At 39.6% G+C, this 22,754-nt stretch overlaps 1 protein-coding gene across 6 annotated transcripts in view; it reads right to left on the bottom strand.

Moving 5' to 3' along the window:
* Positions 1-22,754, bottom strand: part of PHACTR2 (phosphatase and actin regulator 2) — a 257,822-nt gene that overhangs the window by 88,532 nt on the left and 146,536 nt on the right. For all 6 annotated transcript variants that reach the window (XM_032873080.1, XM_032873084.1, XM_032873081.1 and 3 more), the window contains exon 2: positions 1,770-1,937. In XM_032873080.1, coding sequence (XP_032728971.1) covers positions 1,770-1,937 — 168 coding nt within the window. The remainder of the gene's footprint in view (positions 1-1,769; positions 1,938-22,754) is intronic.

The following is a 22,754-nucleotide window of genomic DNA, read 5'->3' as shown; positions in this document are numbered from 1 at the left end:
ATAATTAAAAAGAGATGACAAAGAAAAGTGAAGGAGAATTTCTTTGTGGTTATCTTTTCTTCATTAGGGAGAGAGTTGTTAGCATCCAAGATTCAAGTAAAGGGCAAGCTAAACAAAAGAGGAGACTTCCATCCTCTCTTCTCAGTATCTTCTTATTGGTACTGTCTGGAGCCCTACTCCCATCCTGGGTAGCCATGGTAACCCAAAGGGCCAGATTCTCTCAACACTCAGGGAAATGTGAGAGGAGGACAGTAAGAAGACCAGTTGTGGTTCCATTCACAACTGAAGAATATGGGAGAATAAGATGTCCAGCCAGGGATTAGGAGTTAAGGACTGACAACAGAATCTGGAAATGAAAGCACCTTAGAATAATTTCATTTGACTCTGATCTGACTTGCTCAAGGTCACGGGGTACCTCGATGGCAAAGACACTACCAGAACCCAGATGTCCTTACTCACTCAGCACAGCACTCTGTTCACTTGCCATTGCCTTCTAATCCAAGAAACCAATTAGAAAGTATAGAAAATGTGATAACCAATCTATTTTTATTTCCCCCTAAGCCAGGTCTCTTTTATTTTCCCTATCTTTTATTACAGAAATTTTCCAATACGTCCACACAGAGAGGAGAGAATAATAACCCCCCAGTACCCATGACGAAGCTTAAGCAATCACCAACTTATGGCCAATCTTCTTTCATCTATACTCACCCCACCTCCAGGATTTTGAAACAAATCCCAGATATGGTATCATTATTTCTTTATTAAATATTACATGCTCAAAGAAGTTATACAGCAGCAAATGCATCACAGGCAATTTCGTTAGGAAGCTTTGGTGTCCCTATTCCATACCTATGTGCTATTTGAGGTATTTTCTATTTTATTTCACAGCTCTAGAACTAAAGGCCAACTCCTATGTTAGCACAGACCAGTAAAATATGCTCTGTGACCCTCTACATACACCGACAATATTAACCTTGGCGCAATGAGGAATTCTGATAAAGCGATTGTATTAGACAATATAAGCATAAAGAATGTTGAACTTATATCAAGAGATAAATGCTTTTCTACCTTAAAGGTAATACTCGTTTAACTTGGGCTTAGTTCTGGCCTGAGATAAAAAGCAAATTTTTTCCATGAGTCCACATGAAAGGTACGAAATAATGTAATTCTTAAAGCTTAACAAATCCACAAAATAATAAAAAAATTTACACACCAATAGTGTTCTGACTCCCTTAGGACAGAAACCATTTATTTGTCTTAAAGGTATGATGGAAATTTTAAATTTAACAATAAAATACAGAAACACTTTTCTTTCAAACAGCCATTTACATTTATTTTTCCCATAAAACAAACACATTAAAAAAAGACATTCAAAAATTTTTCTTAATTAACAAATAGGATTGTGTTACTGGAACTAAGTAGATAGATAATAGTATGTGTGAGTGTGTGTGTGTGTGTGTGTGTGTATGTGAATGGCTATTTCAGCTACAATGTTGATAAATAACATTTCCCCTTCTAATTTTCTATTACACCTTCTTTCACTTCCCCTCCCTCCATACTAGTTTTCTGTATGAAGTATATTTTTAAAAACAAGGGTATATTAGAAAGTCAATGAGTGGGAAAGCAGGCAAATCAGGACTCTAAGTTAAGTCTAATTTCATTTCAAATATGGCCTTTTTTTTCTGGGGAAAAAAAGCCCTACAAGACACAATTTTTATCTTATAAAAAATGTAACGATTTATCTTCTAGTAAAGTTATGATACTCATACCTGCTGAGGTTTCTCTAAATTTGTCACTGGTCTTCTTTTTCCTCCATTTCCAAGGTTTAAAGATTTTACCGATGGTGGAGAGTTTCCCCTTTCTCTTGAAGGGAGGTGTTTGTGAGCCTGCTGTTGGGCCATCTGAATTTGCTAGAGAAGCTTTGTCCAGTCCATCAACTGTATAAAGAAAAATAAAGTCAGAGAAGAGCTGTAATAGAAAGTCTGAAACAACGTCATATTTCCTCCTGCACTTTAATAGCAAGCATGACCACTTTAATTGGAATCTCACGTAAAGTTTATTTTGTCCCACTTCCCAGCTGGTAGAACTCCCCTAATATTAATCAGTAAATCAATCAATCAGAAATTACAGTCCCCTTAGATAATCATTTTGGGAAAACAGAAAAGAAGCAAGAGACTTACATAATAGGTAAGGCCAGACAAACAGGGGTCTGTGAAACCCAGCTGAATCCATTGCAGCAACTACGACACTATTTTGTGAAGGACTAGAGCATTCTACGTATTCCTGAAATAGGATGTTCCTCCAGAGGCTAGTGTGGCATTCTCAGTAATGAATATTACAGTTACAGTGTAGTTAAAACCATGGTTTCTCCTTCGCAAAATTAAATTTCGTGCCAAGAAGCTAATTCTAACTTTTACAATGCTAAAACCATCTTTTGCTTCTAAAAGAAAATTTCAGCTTCCAATAAACCGATAACTTTCACTAAAAATAAGAAATGCATGGAAAATGTGGGTATTGTATATGATAGAACATATCTTTAGGGCCTTAAACATCTTATTAATCAGAGAAAGGCCCCAAACCTTAAGCTGCCTTGCACTATGTTCAAAACAGAAGGTAGACAACGATGACTTATGTTATTGCTACTGTTAAATGGTAATGGCAAAAAACTGGAAGCAGCCCAGAATGGATAAACTGTGGTATTGTTCATGTAACAAAATAACTCAGCAATAATAACGATAACGACCCCGATACAGACAACATGAATGCCTCTCAAAAACACTGTGTTGAAAAAAAAGCCAAGAACAACAAAATACAAATATATACCATGTGGTTCTACTTATATGAAGTTCTAAAGGAGTCAAAATGAATTTATGATAATAACAAAGAAAAAAGAAAGAAAATCAGAACAGTAGTTCTTGAAATGTGATGGAAGTTAGAGTTAATTGAGAAGGGGCTTCAAGGGAACTTTGTGGGGTGACTGAAATTATCCCAGTAAGGGATAGATCATACAAAACTCATCAAATGATATTTTTGATATCATGCATTTTACTTTATATAAAATTCACCTTTAAAAAACAATATATAGTGAACTCCAATTAATGATATGCATGCTGATGTGCTTAGGGGTAAAGTGTACTGATGTCCATCAAAAACAATTAATGGACAGACGGATGGAAAGGGCAGATGGATAAATACAATAAAGTAAATAAAAACCATACTAAAAAAATACAGCAAAACATTAAGTGTTGAATTTGGGGAGAAGCAAGATACGTGATGATTAACTATATAATTCTTTCATCTTGAAAACTTCCATAAGAAAATGCTGGAAAAAAAAAAAACAAAACAAAGGCAGAATTGAATGGTAAGGACTTTTGCTTGCAGAAAAATGGAGTCAGACTTACATTTTCCTATTCCTCCTCTTAAATAGAACTTAAAAACCCCAGATGTTATATATAAACAAAGCAGAAGAAGACTCTGCAAAGTGAAAAGAAAATAGACCACCCTGAGACTTCAGGACCCAAGAAACAACATGAAGGTGAGATCCCGGGTTTTCTTTTTGCCTCACTTACACCAGACTTGTAGCTGAAAGGAGTCAGCAACCTGGAGACACTATGAGGCATAGACCAAAAAAGCCACCACAAAAGCTGCTCTCCAGCCAAAACAGCAAGAAAGGGACAGCCTAGGAAGAAGGAAACCCTTTAGTCAATAACTGCTCTATTCCAGCCAAACACCACAAAAGAAATGATCACCGTGAATGCCAGGAAAGGATGAGTGGGGAGACTGGAAGTCTACCCTCATGAAGCTGTAACCAACTCCCCTGTCAGAGATGTCATGAAAGACCAAGTAGGGAGTTGGGACCTTCATGCCTACCATCTGGTAATGAATGATCCTCTACAGTGTCAGCAGAGAGCACATGGGAGCCTGGCCTTCCACCCCATGCAGCAGTAATGAGGTGTCTCTCCTCCTCCATCTCCATAAATATTGGGGTGGTATCAAACCAATATCCAGTGGGAATAAGACCACTCCTATCCACTGTGGTATCAGTTCAGACTATGCAGGGATCTAGAAATACCACCATCCCCAAGAGGAATGAGGAGCATCCCCTGCCCCCATTTCCACCACAAGGTATCAAAAGAGGGTGACTGGAGAACCTGGATTTTTACCTCTACCTGGCAGTAACCCGGCAGTACCCCCTCCTTCCAATGCTGGAGATGTGGTAGACAAAGCGAGTTAAAAAAAAAAAAAAAAGTATTCAATAAGATTTTGAGTCCCATAGCATAATATAAAAATGTCTACATCTGAATCAAAAATCACTTGGCATACCAGAATTAAAGAAATCTTAAACTGAATGAGAAAAGACAATCCATTTATACAAATACCTAAATCCTTATGAGCTGCTTCCAAACAAGAAGGATAAATTCCGTTTTTCCCTCTAGCAATGTTTATTCTAGTTTCAGATAGAAATGCAAATCCTGCAGTGACTGTTTCTTCCATGCATGGTTCCTGACCCTACTTTACCCTGCCCATATGGACCAAAGTACAATGGGCAGAGAGAAATATAGGACAGAGTGATTTTGAAGCTAAGCCAGAGTAAAAATGTAAAATCCTGATTTACTTCACTTCCACTCTTGTCCACTACCTTCCTCAAACAAGAGGCAAACCTAGGGAGGAACTGAGTGTCTGGTGTTTCTTCTTTTTTGAGATTTTATGCTGAAGGGCTTAATTTTGAACAATTTCAATGTTGTGAAAGATATAAGGGCTGACTGTTACACCAACGGGAATGAGGGTTTCTATCTCAAATTCATCTCTGTGGCTACAGACATGCATCTGCTTTTCCTTTTCTCTCTCAAGCCACACATCCAGTTCCTTGACACGCCATAAAAATTCTGCTTTTGACTCAAACCACTGAAGAATAATCTACTTTTTCTCCTCAAAACAAAAATAAACAAAGCAAAAAGTAAGTAATTCTCTAGGTGACAAATGGGGAGACTGAGTGAGTGAAGAATTAAAACCTTAGTGTTAAATTCATAGCTGCATAAGAAATTAACTGCCATTATCTTCATTATTCATCTACAGTTCTAGCCTTTATCTCTGCTCTGGAAAGGGTCCGGGCTAGTGCCAATGACCAGAGCAGTGCACACACATACATATCTTTTTTCTGATAGAAAATTTAATTCATTTGTAATTTTGTAATTGTTGGGTTAGTAGAGCAAACCAGGCTTGCAATTAGGAACCATATGTTGGCACAGTTGGCCATACTGCCATTGTACGTCTCTTGAATCATGAATGCGTAGGGGATTTTCACCTGCTTTTGAGTGGTATGAGCAGAATATAAACTCTCTTCTCCAAACACCTAGGATACTGTCAGTTCCAATGATACTTCTATAATTTTCTTTTGAATCAACTATTAAAATCTGTTTGAAACTTACTAAAAAATTTTTTCACAAGTCACCTGAATGTTATATTTGCATCCAGATGAGAACAAATTGCTAGGTAAATCCCAGATGAAAGTCTAAATTTCCTGTTTTAAAGGTTAATTTTGATTGATTTTCATGTTTTGAAAAGTAACCTGCCCTTCATCAGAAGTTTCTTTTTCACACTTGAGATTGTTTTAAAATATTTAAAATATTTATTTATTTTACAGTTTTTATGTTTTCCAGTATAAGTCTGCCACTTTCCCCTTTAAAGGCCATAGAACTTTACAGCAGCCTTCAGGGAAGATTTGACTTTATTTCCTATCCTTACATGAGGCCTCTCTCAACCGAATGCCTTCATACATGTACTATCATATACAGGGGCATACATAATTTCTGGACCCAGAACCAAGTAGACAACAAAATTAGGATAAACTCATGCTCTGAGCCATCGCAGATGAGACTTGATAATGGTTTCCAAAGAAGCCAAGTGGCTATCCTTGTCTTGAGTTCACTAATGGAGATCCTTACTCTCTTGCTGATCAGAGTTTACTTTGGGTTGTACCACAATCTTCCTTTTGTGGGGGTAAGAAGAATGATCACTGACAGACAGTAAGAGAAAAGGAACACAAAGATCAAGGTGTGTGGCATTACATGAGAGTATGAGTTAACAATTCTGAAGCTGCTATCCAAGTACACTGGGACAGAATAAATAAGCATATAGATAATTTATGTTGGGAGCCAATGCTGGAAAGCAAGCTTTTTGGTAAGTGGGGGGATGGGGCGGTTAGAATGATCTGTGTGGCACTGTATTGGGGGGAAATATCATGATAGTTCTGTTCCCTTCAGAAAGTAAGCCTAAAGCAACAATACCCCAAGTGTGCACACGGTACTCAGATCTTGGCTTCTAACAGTGCTCTTCAAAGAAAAGAAACACTAGATTAGCCTGACGCATGTTACAGTGCCAGAAAGTAAGCAAGTGCTCAAAAAACATACTGATGGGAGTATGTCAAATCCACATAGGAGCCAACTGAAAGAGTCCCCAAGGCCAAAGCTGGAACAATCTGAGCAACAAAATAAATGATGTAGTATCAGATAATAATCCAAAGTATAAAATAAATATATAGAATATGGATAGAGATAAATATTGAATACTGATATAGATAATATCACACTGATATAAATATTCAATGATTAAATAATATCATACTAATATAAATATTGAATAAACGTGGGAAGGCAAATTTGTACAGAAGATTACAAATAATTTATATAAACACTCCATCTCAAGGGAGTGGAGCTGAACTCCCCACTCCTTAAATGTGGGCTACACACTGGGACTTCCTTCCAAGGACTGCAACATAAAATGGAGGGGGAGGATGACTTTACAGAGGAGAAAACTGACAAACACTACCTCAGCTAAGTGATCTTCATTAATTGCATCCGTAGTATGTCATGTTGATAACACGTACCCTTGATATGATAGAAGAAAATCATACTTCAAAACCTATAACCCCACTGTAACCATGAGAAAAACATCAGACAAAACTAAAATGAGGGACATTTATAAATTACCTGACCAATACACCTCAAAACTGTCAACATCATTAAAAACAAAGAAAGTCTAAGAAACAATCAGAGACCAGAGGAGCTAAGGAGACATATAAATAGATGCAATGTGCTATCCTGGATGGAATCCTGAAAAAACAAAAAAAGGGCATTTGGGGAAAATGAGGGAAATCCCAATAAATTATGGAATTTAGTTAACAGTAATGCACCAGTGCTCTGTTCCTTGGTTGTAACAAATATATCATACTCATACATGAGATGAGTAACAGGAGAACCTAAGTAGGGGGGTATATGAGAACTCCGTACTATCTTTGTAACTTTTCTACAAAACTGTAAGTATCTTAAAGAATTCATTTGTATAAATGTGGCGTTAGCTAGTATAGAGGTGCATGAGGATGAGAATTTAAGAGGTTCACAGGGGTGAGGATATCAGCTGTAGGGAGACCTTAGGGAGTTCCGCTTTTACCAAGAATAAACACTTCTGCTCAGAGAGGTTTTGGGACGTTAATATGCTTTAGAATTGCCCATCTTTTTCTCTAAAATCTTTTTTTAAAAAAAATTATTTTTATTACCAGATAAGGTATTATTTGCCCCAGGGGTACAGGTCTGTGAATCATCAGGCTTACACATTTCACAGCACTCACCATAGTACATGCCCTCCCCAATGTCCATAACCCAAACACTCCATCCCTACTCTCCCATCCCCAGCAACCCTCAGTTTGTTTTGAGAGATTAAGAGTCTCTTATGGTTTGTCTACCTCCCGATCCCATCTTGTTTCATAAAAATCTCTTTTTATCAATAATTTCTATTTCTAGTGTTTTATCACTAGTGTTTTATAGGTCATCAAATTGCTATTTCATCACTTTTCAGCACATGATAGACCCAAATAAGGTAATTGACATCCAACATCTTTCAAAAGGGTAGATAACGAGCCTTGAAAAATGGTGTCAGCAAGTATCCACTCAGTTACTGTGAGCCTGATCCAAACATACCTCCAATTCTCTCTCTCTCACCATACCAGGATTAGTATCATATACTGATGACATAGAATGACAAATCTGGGAATAAAAAAGGTTCCTTGTTCTTTATTTTTAAATCACTGAAGCTGAACTGTTTTCGGTAATAGAATTTTATTTGGGAATCAAAGTAAATTTAAAGGACTGAAACTTATTTCATGATAATTGAGGACTCATTTCCTATCTCGTGCCCTGCACTCATAAGGATAGAAGAGTGAATGGCGCAATTCAGAAACAGAAACCCCATAGCTGATGCCAGTGTGAAAGGTCTGATGCATAGTACCCAGCAATGAACTAGCCACTGGCCCACCTTGCGTTTGATTCTCTCCTGAAAGAGGAAATTAGTGAGCACTTTATTAACAGCAGAATTGATGATCACTGATATTTGTTGAGTGTGTATGTGCGTCAGGCTCTGTGCTAAGTACCTTACCTGCCTTGGCTCATGCTAATTCTCACGACAGCTCTTACATAGATTCTATTATCAGTACCATTTTGGAGATGGTAGACTCACAGAGACTAAATGTCTAGCTCAGTATTCGGCAATGTACGTGGAGGTGCTTTCATATAGAGAGAGATTAAATTAACATTTATTGACTAAATTATGTGACTTAAAATGAATAAATATGTATCTTCCTCAAGTGACACACTGTGTGGGTGGCAGAGCTTGGATTCCAAGTCAGATTGGATTCCAGGCCCTCTTTACTACTGACCAGCAAGGCCTGCTTTAACTCAGTGCCACGAACCCACCATAAAGGTCCTGGGAGATCCCAGACAGTAGGACAGGATTCTCACCCTTTCGGAGCTCGCAGGATGGTTGGGGGAGCAGATGTGATCAGTGCTCTGTGATGCCAGCCAGGTGGGAGGCACTGGAACAAAGGTGGGAAAAGAGCCCAAAGGTGGAAGCACAGGGAGGGGATCAGTCAACACTGACTGAGGTGACTGGCGAGTGTTTCACAGGGAGTGAGAGACTTGACTGGGAACCGAAAAGATGAGTAGACTTTTCGGTGGAAATCAAGGAAGGAATGGCCTGAAAGTGATCCAATCAAGGATGGCTGACCTTTTAAAGTAAAGCCAAAAAAACCCCAAAACAACCCCAAAAAACAAAAAGCAAAAAACCCCACATTCTCATTGCCATGCTCCTGTGCTCAAAATAGACACATGTTACATATTTATGGGAAAATAAATGAAAGCAAATTTATAAGGTCAAGTCTTTGAACACGTGAAATGGTTAAATGTGAAAAATGTAAAAAGGAACTAGAGAATGAGTGAACTTTCTATATATCAATGTATAAAGCATTACTTAAAAATCTGAGAATACAATTTTAGAGTTAGAAAAGATCTTGGTACAGGGAAAAACATTTTCATTAGCTGACTGCTTAAAGAATAATCAACATTAAGGTGATAATCAAGGCTGAAAATATTTTAATTATGTAGCCACCATCTTTTAAAATCCAATAAAAGTAGAAAGAATAGAATGTAAACAAGAAACCAAATTTGAAGAAAAAGAATAGAATATGAAAAACATTGATATCCTAAGAGTCAAATGAAGTTATATTAGTTCCCCCGGAGGAAGACTGCCCTTATAACTCGACTCCGTATTCGTCAATTTCCAGTCCTCTATGACTGAAAGAAGCTATAAAGTTATCTAAAGGGACCTGGGTAAGATCTGCCACTCAAATTAAACTATGGAGATTTTTCAAAATAATTTTTAGGTATATTTACAGACAGTAAATGATTTTGTGTATGTAATCACCTCCAGATCAAAGTCTAGAATTATTTCCAGACCCAGAAAGCTTCCTTGTGCTTCTTCCCAGTCATAACCACCCTCTCCCACCCATTCCCCAAATAACCATTGTTTTAACCCCTATTACCACTGATTTATGTCACCTATTCTTGAACTTCAGTTTAGTGGACTTTTACAGCACACTCCTTTATAAAGGTCTGTCCCTGTTCACTGAACTTTATGTCTGAGAATCATCTAAACACATGAGCATTCCAAAGCAAAGTTACCTAGCTACAAAATGGAAATCTGCAGTCTTAGCAAGACCTCAGATGAGAGAGCACTCAAAAATGATAACCTTTATGCAAGCTCTTCTATTTATAAGGGATATCATTATTAATTTCTTTATCTGAAAAATGCAAATAACATCTTCCTTCCCTTGCCAGATTTCTGGGAAAGCTAATCCATCTATTATCTTCTGAGACTGCCCTGAAACTGTGCTACACTGGAAGCTCACCTATTCAAGATGAAAGGTTAAGAAGTAGTTTACTGTCCATAAATAATAGCAGCTTTACGTTTATTTGCACTCTGCATATGAAATCATGCAGCAGTTCCAAGACGCGCAATTTGTAGAAACACTGAGTACTAAGTTATCCGTTATGGGAACTGCAACTGTGTTTAATACAGGGGTTCTACATTATCATATATATATATATATTTTTTTAAAAGACTTTATTTATTTATTTGACAGAGATCACAAGTAGGCAGAGAGGGAGGCAGAGAGAGAGAATGAGAGAAGCAGGCTCCCTGCTGAGCAGAGAGCCCGATGGGGGGCTCGGTCCCAGGACTCTGGGATCATGACCTGAGCTGAAGGCAGAGGCTTAACCCACTGAGCCACCCAGGCACCCCTATCCTATATATATTTAAAAACTACCTGTGGATGGGGCACCTGGGTGGCTCAGTGGGTTAAAGCCTCTGCCTTCGGCTCGGGTCACGATCCCGGGGTCCTGGGATTGAGTTCCACATTGGGCTCTCCGCTGAGAAGGGAGCCTGCTTCCTCTTCTCTCTCTGCCTGCCTCTCTGCCTACTTGTGATCTCTATCTGTCAAATAAATAAATAAAATCTTAAAAAAAAAAAAAAAACTACCTGTGGAGAAACTGAGACCCAAAGAGACTATGGGGCTTCCCAAGTCATTAACTAATGGCAAAGACATCATCTAGGTCATGTGATTCCTGAGTCTGTCCTCCTTGGAATACAACAGCTAAATTGACGAATCAGTAGCACCTCTTGGTAGCTCTAGAAGGGCATTATGATTCTTTGTAAGGCAAAAAGCAAAGAAGATGTTGCACAATCAAGACAGGCAATAAATCTTAGTTACTGTTCTGGGTTTTAACCATCCAATTGGAATGGCTGACTGTAAGCCAAGAAGACTGAGTCCCACACCCGACTCTGCTTCTTAATAGCCCTGTGACCTTCGGCAAAGACCTCAATATTTCATTGCTGAGATGAGGAGACTAGGTTATGTGATCTCTAGGCTCCTTTCCAATTTTAAAAAATTCTGATTCTTATACTGATCTGTGCTGACTACACAGATCTTACAGGCCAAATGAAGACCTGTTCTAAGTGCTTTATGAATGGTGTCTTCTTAACTATCAAATGGCCCTGTGAGGTAGGGGCTTGTTAGCATTCCCACTTTGTAATGAGGAAGGTGAAGTCCAGAGAGAGCCAAGTAATTGGCCCAAGGTCACAAAGCTGGTAAGTGGGATTTAAAGTCAGGAGTTGGCCGCCAGGGTCTCCTCTGTACAAAATGGGTCAGAGGGATATGGGTGGGAATAGAGCTCTATTCTAAGAGAAGGCAAGACTTAAACCCTAATGAATAATAATTCAGTTCTACCTCCAACCTCCTCTGTGGACTAACCCAAAGAATTACAGCAGGTACTGTTTGGCTCTGTAAACCAATGGCCCCAGTGTCTTCACAGTTTGGTTCATGCTAGCTGAAGGCAGAGTGTGTCCTTTGCTTATATTAACTACGGTCCTTTGATTGCACATAATCCTTATTTACCATAGTATTAATTTTAGGAATTTGATATCTCCAGTTTTTTAACTTGTTTTTCTAATGGAGACGGCCATTATTTTTAAACCCCCAAAGGGAAAAGCTACTAAAGACTTCCATCTGTCTGCAAGCACCACAAAGAATTTCAGAGTTTAAACTCATGGCCGGTAGGCCTGCAGAATGAGCATGTTTGTGCAGCTGGAGGACATCCTGATGCTCGGACATGCCCAACAGCCCCTAGACTTGCTGCGGGATATTTAACAGATTAAATAATATCACTTGTATTTGGGGTTTAAAGAAACTCTGGTTGAGTAGACAACAGGATCACTTCGCAAATGGAAAATGAATTTTATTGTTAAATAAAAACATTTCAAGTTTTGAATACCACTGTGGTCACAATTAGCAAAGGGTTTTGTGAAAAGTTTTGATGGCTCTATGTGGAAATATCAAGAACTTTGCTAGTGAAGTGAAAAATAAGAAAGGAAGCAACCGTCTACCTTCTTTCCCTTACTAACCATATCCTACAACTCCCTGAGTCTGGGGTGGGGAGCAGGTCATGGTGTGTGGAGGTTGTGCTGTGTTTGTAAAAAAGGAGAAAAGGTCAACACATCTCCACTGGGCAAGACATCAACTAAGCAAATTTTACTCCTGTTTGTTAGGACAACAGCCACTCAGTTTGCTGAACACAGGCATAGGGATGAAACTTCAGGGGAGAAACGGGCAGATCTTATTCATAATGAAATTTCATAATTTTTAAGTAAGCGGCTAAATTTTGCCAGAGATACAGTTATGAAAACTTTCCCATTGTGGATGAATGTAACAGAAGTATTAATAAAATAACATATTAAATCTGGACCAACATCTTTAGGTCAAAAATCTGGTGGATAAATAAGGGTCCTGATAATCTACCTATAATGTGGTAACACTGTTTATAGTCCATCAGTGCCCTGGCAGTCACACCAAGTCCCCAAGTCTGGTACCTGTGAAGAGAATGGCAGCCGCGTGCATAATTCCAGACTATCCACCCAAGGCAGAAATGAAACCTACAGGCTTATACAGTGCTGGGCAGGATGCTGAGAGGAGAATTTATGTCATGAAGAATCCCCAGGGCCCCCAGATTTATATTCTTGTAGTTCAGTTAAGAGATGACTGCAACAACCAGGCATCTGAACTTGGAGAGCAGTGAAAATGAATTAGAAATGATGAATGGATCCAAGGGACATTGAGGAAGAAGTGAGGAAAAGGGGGAACTGTCTAGAGAAATCACAGAGAATTCTATGGCCTGAAGCTCTTGGACGTGTGCTGGAATGCCAAGAAAGGACTTGGAGAAAGACCTATGGCTTATGTTCAGGCCGCGTGAACTTCAGGTATTGGCAGGACATTGAGGGGAAGATGTCCAGCAGACAGAAATACATTATTGGCACAACAGCGGGAAGTCAATGTTGAAGTTACTTGGGGGAGTCTTCCAAACAAAAGCGGCAGTTGAGGGCCAGGGGAAAACTCTTAGAAAATGATTACATTTAGAAGGCAGTAGGCTGTACATAATAAAGAACCTTGGACTTCTCCTGTACTGAGAATCATCAGGTACAAGACAGAGGTTAGTTTATTTGTTATAAAGTCACAAGTGTGGGGGATTCTAGGGCACATTTATGGACCGAGGGGAAAGAGCCAGAAGTGCAAGAGAACTGACTAACCACATGGGGATGGGGTTCTCTCTGGAAGGGATGGGCGGCAGAGGAGAGCCTGAACCTCACTTGATCAATGTGAGGAAGTGAGCAGGAAGTCAGGGGATGACGGCACCAGAGCTGTGAAGAGGAACACGCAGGAGGGTATGTACTTCGAGTGAGAATACACACGTTACTGGAAGCAAAGCAGGCAGGAGGGGTAGCCAGGATCGGATCACATATCCATGGTGAAGGAGAGCAGAACCTCCATTATGGAGTTACCAAGGAAGCACTGCCAAGGATAGGTGGGTTCCAGACAAAACAAGACAAGGAGGAAGGAGAGTTCCACAAAAAGATGAAGTTGTAGAAAAATCTGCGTAATGTGGGATGGAGTCATGCATTCGTAATTAATGTACTGAGCAACTATCATAGACAAGGTAATGCAACAAAGCCATAATAGTAAGCAAAAAGGGATTGGATCTCTGCCCTCAGGAAGTTTACTGTCTATGAGAGGGGCTGACATTATTCAAGTAACCATCATTCCAATACAGAAACCTGGCACGTGAGAGAACAGAGGATGTAAGTGGCTGGAGGGGCTCAGGGGTGGTCGTTGAGCACTCATTCTTGTGACAGCCATGGCCTGACACACTCTCTAAGTTCTGTGTTAAAAATTCAGGGCTAAGCTGTTTGAGGGTTATGGAGATTTAGTCTAGTTTCATAACAGTGCTTAAAAGGTAGAAAGATCCCATCCAAATTAGGCAGGAAACCATTCAGAAGTCACTGAAAAGCAAAGGATTAACATTCCTTAGTTTGTAACATCTAATTGTAGGGGGGGCGGGGATGGAGGCAGGGAAGGGAGAGAATTCCATTAGTTGTCTTTTTAAAAAAAATAACTTCATAGTAATGACGGCCTTAGGGTTGAGTTTAATCTTTTTTTCACCAACACAGGCACTAAGGTGATTCCCACTTACAAGATGTTCTATTTTGATTTCTTTCTTTTCAAACAACATGTGTGTCAAGAAAGCATTCCAGAGAACGAGGTGTACCAGCAGGACTTGGGCAGAACACCACAAGGAAAGGCTCTGAATCCAATTAGGGCACCATCAAGCCAACCATCTTATTCCAAAATTCTTTTTTTATATAATTTTTTTAAAAGATTTTATTTATTTATTTGACAGACGGAGACCCCAAGTAGGCAGAGAGGCAGTCAGAGAGAGAGAGAGAAGGAAGCAGGCTCCCTGCTGAGCGGAGAGCCTGATGCGAGGCTCCATCCCAGGACCCTGAGATCATGACCTGAGCCGAAGGCAGAGGCTTTAACCCACTGAGCCACCCAGGCGCCCCTTTTTTGATATAATTTTTATTGAGATTTTCAATACTGGCCTAAAGGAATGCTGAATGTGTACTAGATTGATGTGGGGGAAAAGCCCATAACTGAATTCAGAAGCAGCTAGCTGCAATTCATCAACTTTTCCAGAAGCCATAAAAATAACTTTTAATTGTTGTTGTTATTAAACAAGTGGGGGGGGGGGGAATGGCCTCTTCAAGGAGCAAGTATATGAAGAGAAAGTCACAGTGCTCCCTACTAGATTGAGAGTCCCATGAGGACAGGCATCAAAAGTGTTTTTATTCTAGGTGGTGCCCTCACTCTGTACCCAGGCCACAGAAGGTACTTAATAAATATTTACAAAATGAATGACTAAATCATGGACAAATGTCTGGCAATAATGAATGTACAAGGCCTGGCCTAAGTAGGCTATGATTTATTTTAGCAGGTCTTTAGATTTTTCATGCAGAGGAAATTGTTTCCAATGGTGCCTTCCTGCAGAACTCCAAATATTTTGAATGATAACATAACAAACACTAAAGTTTGAAATTGAGAAAATATCAAAGCCAGCAGGAAGGATGATTAACACTCATAAGAATGGCAGAGACATTGTTGACAAATTTTTCAGATGAACAAAGACTGGCTTTGCGGCTTACTGTGTCCTTTTAAAAAGACAATCCACCAAAGACAAACAACTGAGAAAAAACAGTTGGAATAATTTGTATGTGAAATGATCTTTAAAGAATTTTGTATTTTTATATAGCAATGAGTGACGAAAAATTAACAGCCCACACGGACATTTCTTTCTCCCTTCTCAAAACATGTTAGGCAACTCAGACTTTTCTGCAGTCTTCATCTTCTTTCTCCTAACTGGGGGGACTCAGAAGGCAATTTAGTTTCATGATCAAGAAACCGGAAAGGTTGGGGCGCCTGGGTGGCTCAGTGGGTTAAGCCGCTGCCTTCGGCTCAGGTCATGATCTCAGAGTCCTGGGATCGAGCCCCGCATCATTGGGCTCTCTGCTCAGCAGGGAGCCTGCTTCCTCCTCTCTCTCTGCCTGCCTCTCTGCCTGCTTGTGATCTCTCTGTCAAATAAATAAATAAATAAAATCTTTAAAAAAAAAAAAAAAAAAAAAAGAAACCGGAAAGGCAAATTATCTGAGTGAACTGAAACCAAGTCCAAATTGCCTTTGGTTTTCCATTGTTTTCAGGCATTACCTGTGAGAATTTAAATCTCTCAGAAAATAGGGACCCACATAGAAAACTATAAAACCGTATTTTTCACCTGAGATAAATTCTGTCACATTATGACATGACGGATCTTTAGCTCTGTATCAATACTTTAGACTTTTGATTCACTAAATACATCAGAAACTGGTAGAACTACAAGGTCCTCGGCATGGTAGCCCAGTAGTGCTATGGTGGCAGATACCTGACGAGACAATGCAACATGCCCAATGGAATCATTCTTTAAGACTGGCAACCAGCAGCAAGTTTCTTCCCAATCCGAACAGAAAATACCACTTCTCTTATCTCACCTTTCAACTGAGAATCAAACATCTCCTGTTATACCAGTATCTTACGGGAGCAAACACAAATGGAGAAATGAACAACTCTTCCTGTGCTCTGTATAAAAGCTTCCAGAGAAGTAAGAAAATGTTTTATTTTATCCTTTAGCTTACTTGGCACCCTGGTGACACCTAGTATATGCTGAGAGAGAGGAAGGAAGGAAGGAAAGGAGAGAGAGGGAGAATGGGAGAGAGGAAGAAAGGGAGAAAGTCATTTTTTAAAAAAAGATTTTATATATTTATTTGACAGAGAGAGACACAGCACGAGAGGGAACACAAGTAGGGGGAGTGTGAGAAGGAGAAGCAGGCTTCCCGCCGAGCAGGGAGCCTGATGCGGGGCTCGACCCAGGGCCCTGGGATCATGACCTGAGCAGAAGGCAGACACTTAACAAGTAAGCCACCCAGGTGCCCCCAGAGAATCATTTTAAGTAAAAACACAGACCTATTAATTTCCACTGAGAGAAAACACGGGCCTTGGGGCAGAAAGACTTGAATTTAATCATCTGTTCTTCTACTTCCTAGCTGGTAATCTTGGACAAGCCATTCAAGCTTTCAGAATCTCTTCCTGATCCATAGGATGGGATAATACAGTTTAGCATTTGGGGTGTTGCAAGGGTTAACAGAAATAACATATGTAAAGGGTCATACTGCATCATCAATACACAAGAAAGGCCAATGCCTTCTACTACTTCCTCTCCTATTCCTACACAAACAGGTGGAGAAGGGACTGTTAAAAGGTTTCAAAGGGAATAAACTCTAGAAAATGGGTCATTTATGATCTGGAGCAACTGGGATGGTGAAATTTGTTTGAAAGCTATTTCCCTGGTCTTCTAGAGGGCTCTAGAAAAACAAAAACACTCTGTTCAAAACAGACTCCTGCACAGAGTCACCTGTGTTCTCCACTGGTCTTGGGCCAATTGCTGAGAGCAGCAGAGACCAACTAGCACTCAAGGGAAATCACCATCACCCTGCAGCAGAGGTGATGTGATGTGATCTCCCTGAGGAAAGTCACAACGCAAGAAGGCTGACATCACCTATAAGAACAGGAGAGAACAGCTACAACTGGATTTGTCCCTATTTCCCACCAGAGGGGAAGGCGCACAGTTTATTTTTATACTTGTACCTGCAAAAAATAAAAAAGTAAAGTAAAAAAACACACAAACCTATTTTACTCAGAAGACCTATTGCACACTTGGTGAATTCTTATTGAACCATGTTGAAAATTTAGTTATCAAACTGTCTACATCTCGTTGAGCTACAAGTTGTTGCTTTTAAAAGCCTGTGTTAGTCACTATAGCAGCCAAACACAGGAAGTTGCATTTTACTCCTGTTTCCAAATATGTCTAGTGTCAAAATCTGAGGAGAAAAACCTCCACTTCGTGTTTCTATTAACTTCATATTCTTTACAGTTAAGGCCACCTTTAAACTCAACATCAATGCCTAAGTTCTAAAGGACTCACACTTACTGAGAATCATCATCTATTGGACTGGCTAAGAAATCATTATCAAAGGGACCCGTGTTTATTCTGTACCACTTCCTTTTTGAGATCTAACAGGAACCTTGTGCTCTTTCTTTTTTGCCCCCAGGACTAGATACCAGGCAATGAAAATAACAGACTGGCAAAAACCATAAGAACTGAATGAAATCCTTATCAGTTATTTCCATTGTATATAATAAGACTTCATCTTTAGGTCTTAGGATATTGAATTCTAAATCTGAAATATCAGGGTCAAATCCACAAAAAATGTGTTCACTTGGAAGAACACCAATGTTCTGTGACTTTTTAACCATCCTTACGTTGAGTGGCCGATTCTAATCTACTCGATGCCTTGAAACACTAAAGTGACAGGCTCCCAACTAATGGGTGTGGAGCTTGGCTGAGAATTCCTGCACACCCCCAACTCCCACTCTATCACCCTTTGGATTCAGAGCAGAATCCAAACAGATCCAAAACAATTGGGTCTTGCATGAAGCTTTTTAGGAATGCCTTGTATCTCAGCCATCTCAAGATCTAACTTACTTCTAGGAAACTCCTGGCCAAAAGATGCCAAAAAATTAAGTCATCTCTTAGGTGTCTGAAGAATTTTCAACCCTTTTGAGGGATGATCTAGGATTGCTAGATTTGGAGGCACCCACTTTACTTGTGTGCTTACATGGCTTGAGGTACCAGTTCCCTTTATATTAAAGAACCGTGAACCTCACCGAGGTGGGTATCTTTTGGAAGCACTATTTTCATGCCTTGTGACAAGGTGAACAAGTCCACCCAATCTGTCCACCCCAGTGAAGAGTTTAGGGAGACATAGGAAGCCATTACCAGAAGCCTGCTAGATGTTTTGCAATGTGTATGGGATATAATACAAATGTGTTTAGTCACACATGAATTGTCTTTGAATTGCCAACCTGACTCAACGGGGTTGCTGCATTTCCTGGTGAGAACATTTTTTTCTGGCTTTACTCTGACAGGTGTTTTAACATTATCTTTCTTTAGCATCCCTATTCATTCTATTTCTTATTTTAGCAGCTTTTTGTGAAGAAACATGTCACTCTGCTGGATATCAAACACATCTAAGATAATAAAAGCACACAGAGTAAGAAAAAATCAAACACAGAAAAGATGAGTATCTATGTAGTGACATTTGGGAATAAGGCATCTCTCTAAAAAGTGTGCTGGGGAGCCTGGGTGGCTCAGTGGGTTAAAGCCTCTGCCTTTGGCTCGGATCACGATCCCAGGGTCCTGGGATCAAGCCCCGCATCGGGCGCTCTGCTCGCGGGGAGCCTGCTTCCCAACGCTCCCCCCGCCTGCCTCTCTGCCTACTTGTGATCTCTGTCTGTCAAATAAATAAATAAATAAATCTTTAAAAAAAAAAAATAAGTGTGCCTCACATTCAGGGACCTCAGAGATTATAAAACTAATCAGGAGGTACATACATAGTTGCTGACCACACTGGGATGCCCCTCTTCATAAGCACTGTTTTTCTTAGCATTACACCATCAATGTGGCGCTCTACTCAAGAGGTCGTTATTTCTAACACAAATATGGCAGAAACAGTGTTCACATAGACTATTTTTAATTCTGCTACATATAATCTTTACATTCCATGCTCATCTCTTAAGTGGCACTGCCTGGTGACCTAGGTTGGTTCCCATTCCTGAAACACACCTTCAATGCATCCTCTTCCTCAGGTCGTTTCTACTCAATATGTGTCACTGTTGAAGGTGAGAAGGAAAGCAGCTATAATCTGTTAGGAAGTGGAACTGAAGAAACCAGAAAAAAGACAATGGATCTTGGGTGTTTATAGGCCATTGTGAATGGATCTCAGTTTGTAAGCTTGTTTTAAGGACACTGTTATGGCTGAATTTTGTCCCCCCAAATACATCTGTTGAAGTCTTCACCTCAAATACCTCAGAATGTGACTGTATTTGTATATAAGGCCTTTAAAGAGGTATTTAAGGTAAAGTGAGGTCACAATGGGTGGGCCCTAATCCGATGACTAGTGTCTTGGTAAGATAATAGAGATTGGATAGACCTGTACGTTCATAGACCATATGAGGATATGGGAGAAAGTGGCCAGGAGAGAGCCTCAGAAGAAACCCAACCTTGATCTTGGACTTCTAAGTCCTAAGTACTAAGTTTTCAGACTCCAGAACTGTGAGAAAATGAAATTCTATTGTTTAACCCAACCTAGTCCCTAGGTATTTGTTACAGCAGCTCTAACAAACAAATACAGACTTTTACTACTGCCTGTAAAGCTGTTTATTCACACACTGAAGACAGAATGAAAATGTCACACAGCTTCCAACCTCATCTCTACCCCACCCCACCTAACAGAGGGGAAAAGAAAGTTCCTTAAAGGCTTCTGCTACGATCACTTAGAAGGGCTTTATAAATTAAAACACCTTTTGTCATTTGAAAAATGAGATATCCGTGTGTTCTGACAGTCCATGCAGGGTCTGATGACTAAAGGGGATTAGGTCTTTTTAAAAGCGTACAATTCTAGATCCTTCTTAAAATCTCCAGTTTGATTTTAATCTTTTCGTGTTTTCTTTACAAAATTGGCAACCGAGTACTTTCCAAGCGAGAGAATACTAGTTACGCACATATGTATATAATTCCATTTTAGTAGACTTTAGGAAAATGAAACACTGCTCTGTTAGGCACACAGGAACATTCCACATGAGCTCAGTTAACTCATTCTGGCTTATTCCAAGTTTCCATCCTCAGCCGGGTCCTCCACAGACAGCCTGGCAGGTCAGCGCGAGTTAAATTTACAGATGAGAAAAATTCTGAAAAACACAGAGTCCCTTTAAATAGATGAAATTGGCAACTGCGATCCTGAATCACCCTGTCAGGCTGCCCTGCTCAATCCTGTGGGCGACCCACCTGTGGTCAGAAACATTTTTATTCTCGAAGGAAGGTCCAAGGCAATGCTCAGCAGGCCCTCGTCAGGGCACCTTGGACAAATAACAGTGGCCTTTCCTCAGGGAGGCTGAGAAACCCTTTAGAAAAAGCTTTTAAGAGACCCCAATTAAGACTGGAATTTACTTCACACCAGGCAGTGTACTGCAAAACAGGCACTTCATTGAAAGGAAAGACCCCTGAAGTACAAACAGAGGCAAAAATAAAAAGCCAAACGTTTCCAAAAGGAACACATGAAAAGAATTTTTAAATAAATGATTGCTTCCTCTTGAAGTTTTCAGAATTTGCTGCCCACATTTCTAAAAGAGAAAAGAGTTCAGCCTCCTTTTTATAAAATAGATCTTACTAAAATCTTTCCTATAGTCCCCTCCCACGCATTATTAAACACCTGTTTTCATCCAGCCCCCTGCTCTGTCACCTTGGTTCCTCCTCAAGTAATTAGCATGCAACCACCTCAGATGAAGTTCAAGGAGGCTTCCTAAAAAGGCAACAGAGTCGAAATTCTGTATCCTTTCCTCAAACAGTAATTGTCATTCTGCAGATAACTTTTTTTCCCTTCAAATATAACTACATTTACCTCAAACCTGACGACTGTGGGAAATGAATTATTTTGCAGTTTATAATAGTAGCAAAATGTACGTAAGAGCAAAAAAATTTCTGGCAAAAAGATTTTGCCAAAATTGTACTTGACAATGGGAATACTTGCTCAGGAACGGACATATTAATGACCAAATTTATCAAGACACAGGTACAGAACATCTGTGTTTTTGAACTGGACATTTTGTAATTTCTACATCATGTAAAGAGAAGACACATTGTTAATGAAGAGAAATTTTCATTTGAAGCCTCTTTTTAAACACTGCTAAACTCCAGAGGATGTTTCTCATGTTAAGAACCTTCTGGACGAGGCGACTGGGTGGCTCAGTGGGTTAAGCCTCTGCCTTCGGCTCAGGTCATGATCCCCGGGTCCTGGGATTGAGCCCCACATCGGGCTCTCCACTAAGTGGGGAGCCTGCTTCCCTCTTTCTCTCTGCCTGCCTCTCTGCCTACTTGTGATCTCTGTCTGTCAAATAAATAAATAAATAAATCTTAAAAAAAAAAAAAAAAGAACCTTCTGGAATCCTTGCTGAAAATTCGGATTCTAAGACCCCTTTCCAAAAGACGGATTTTGCTGTTGCCCAGAAGTGAGCATTTTCCCCCAGGCATGCTAGGTGATTCTCACCATCAGGCAAATTGGTAGAATACCATTATTATCACAGTAAACATAATTTTAAATTAGTTCATTCAGCTATAAAACATTAAATGTCCATAAGATATTTTTTAGACTATAACAGCAAGAGTAGATAGATCAAAGTTGAGGTCTCATGTGACAATCATTTGAGAAAATCTTTTGAAATTAATTAAAAGCTATGTGCTAAAGAGAAAAAATTAATCTTCTATGTCAATATTAATTGTGGTTAATTATAAGTGACAGTGGGTATTTTTACATATTATAGCAAGTTTGCTTTGCTACCTCATGACCAGTCAAGCTATCAACCAAGTAGAAAGCCAGAATAAAGATGTCTTCTAGGAATAGGTCTCAAAAAAACCAAGCCCCATGAGCTTTTTTCAAGAAGCTCTGTGTGCTCTGTCCAAATTTGGAAATAGACCCAGAAAAGATAAGATTCTGATCTAGCAATTGGGAGATCCATTTCAAGAGGGACATGGAAGGACTCCCCAGGATGATCTGAAGAGAGATGCAGGGCAACAGCGGGCAGCAAGCTTAGAGGAAATCCAGTCCAATTTGGATTCACTTCTTACAGATAAACTTGACAGAATAACAAAAGTGTTTGAACATACTGAGAAGAGATTTACATAACTGGGGAAAGATTTGGGGATGAGTATTCAGGCCCCTTTGCAAGCAAACACAAACACCAGCAAGGAAAGCAAAAGTCATGCAGGAAAGAAAAAGTAATCATGGTCTACCACAAGGCTTAGCTATCATCAATTTTTACATAGTTATACACAATA

The sequence above is a fragment of the Lontra canadensis genome, unplaced genomic scaffold (assembly GCF_010015895.1).
Source record: "Lontra canadensis isolate GAN:19392208 unplaced genomic scaffold, GSC_riverotter_1.0 scaffold47, whole genome shotgun sequence".
NCBI classification, from domain to species: Eukaryota; Metazoa; Chordata; class Mammalia; order Carnivora; family Mustelidae; genus Lontra; species Lontra canadensis.
Note: the sequence above shows the minus strand (reverse complement) of the source record. Positions and strands in the feature narration are given on the sequence as shown.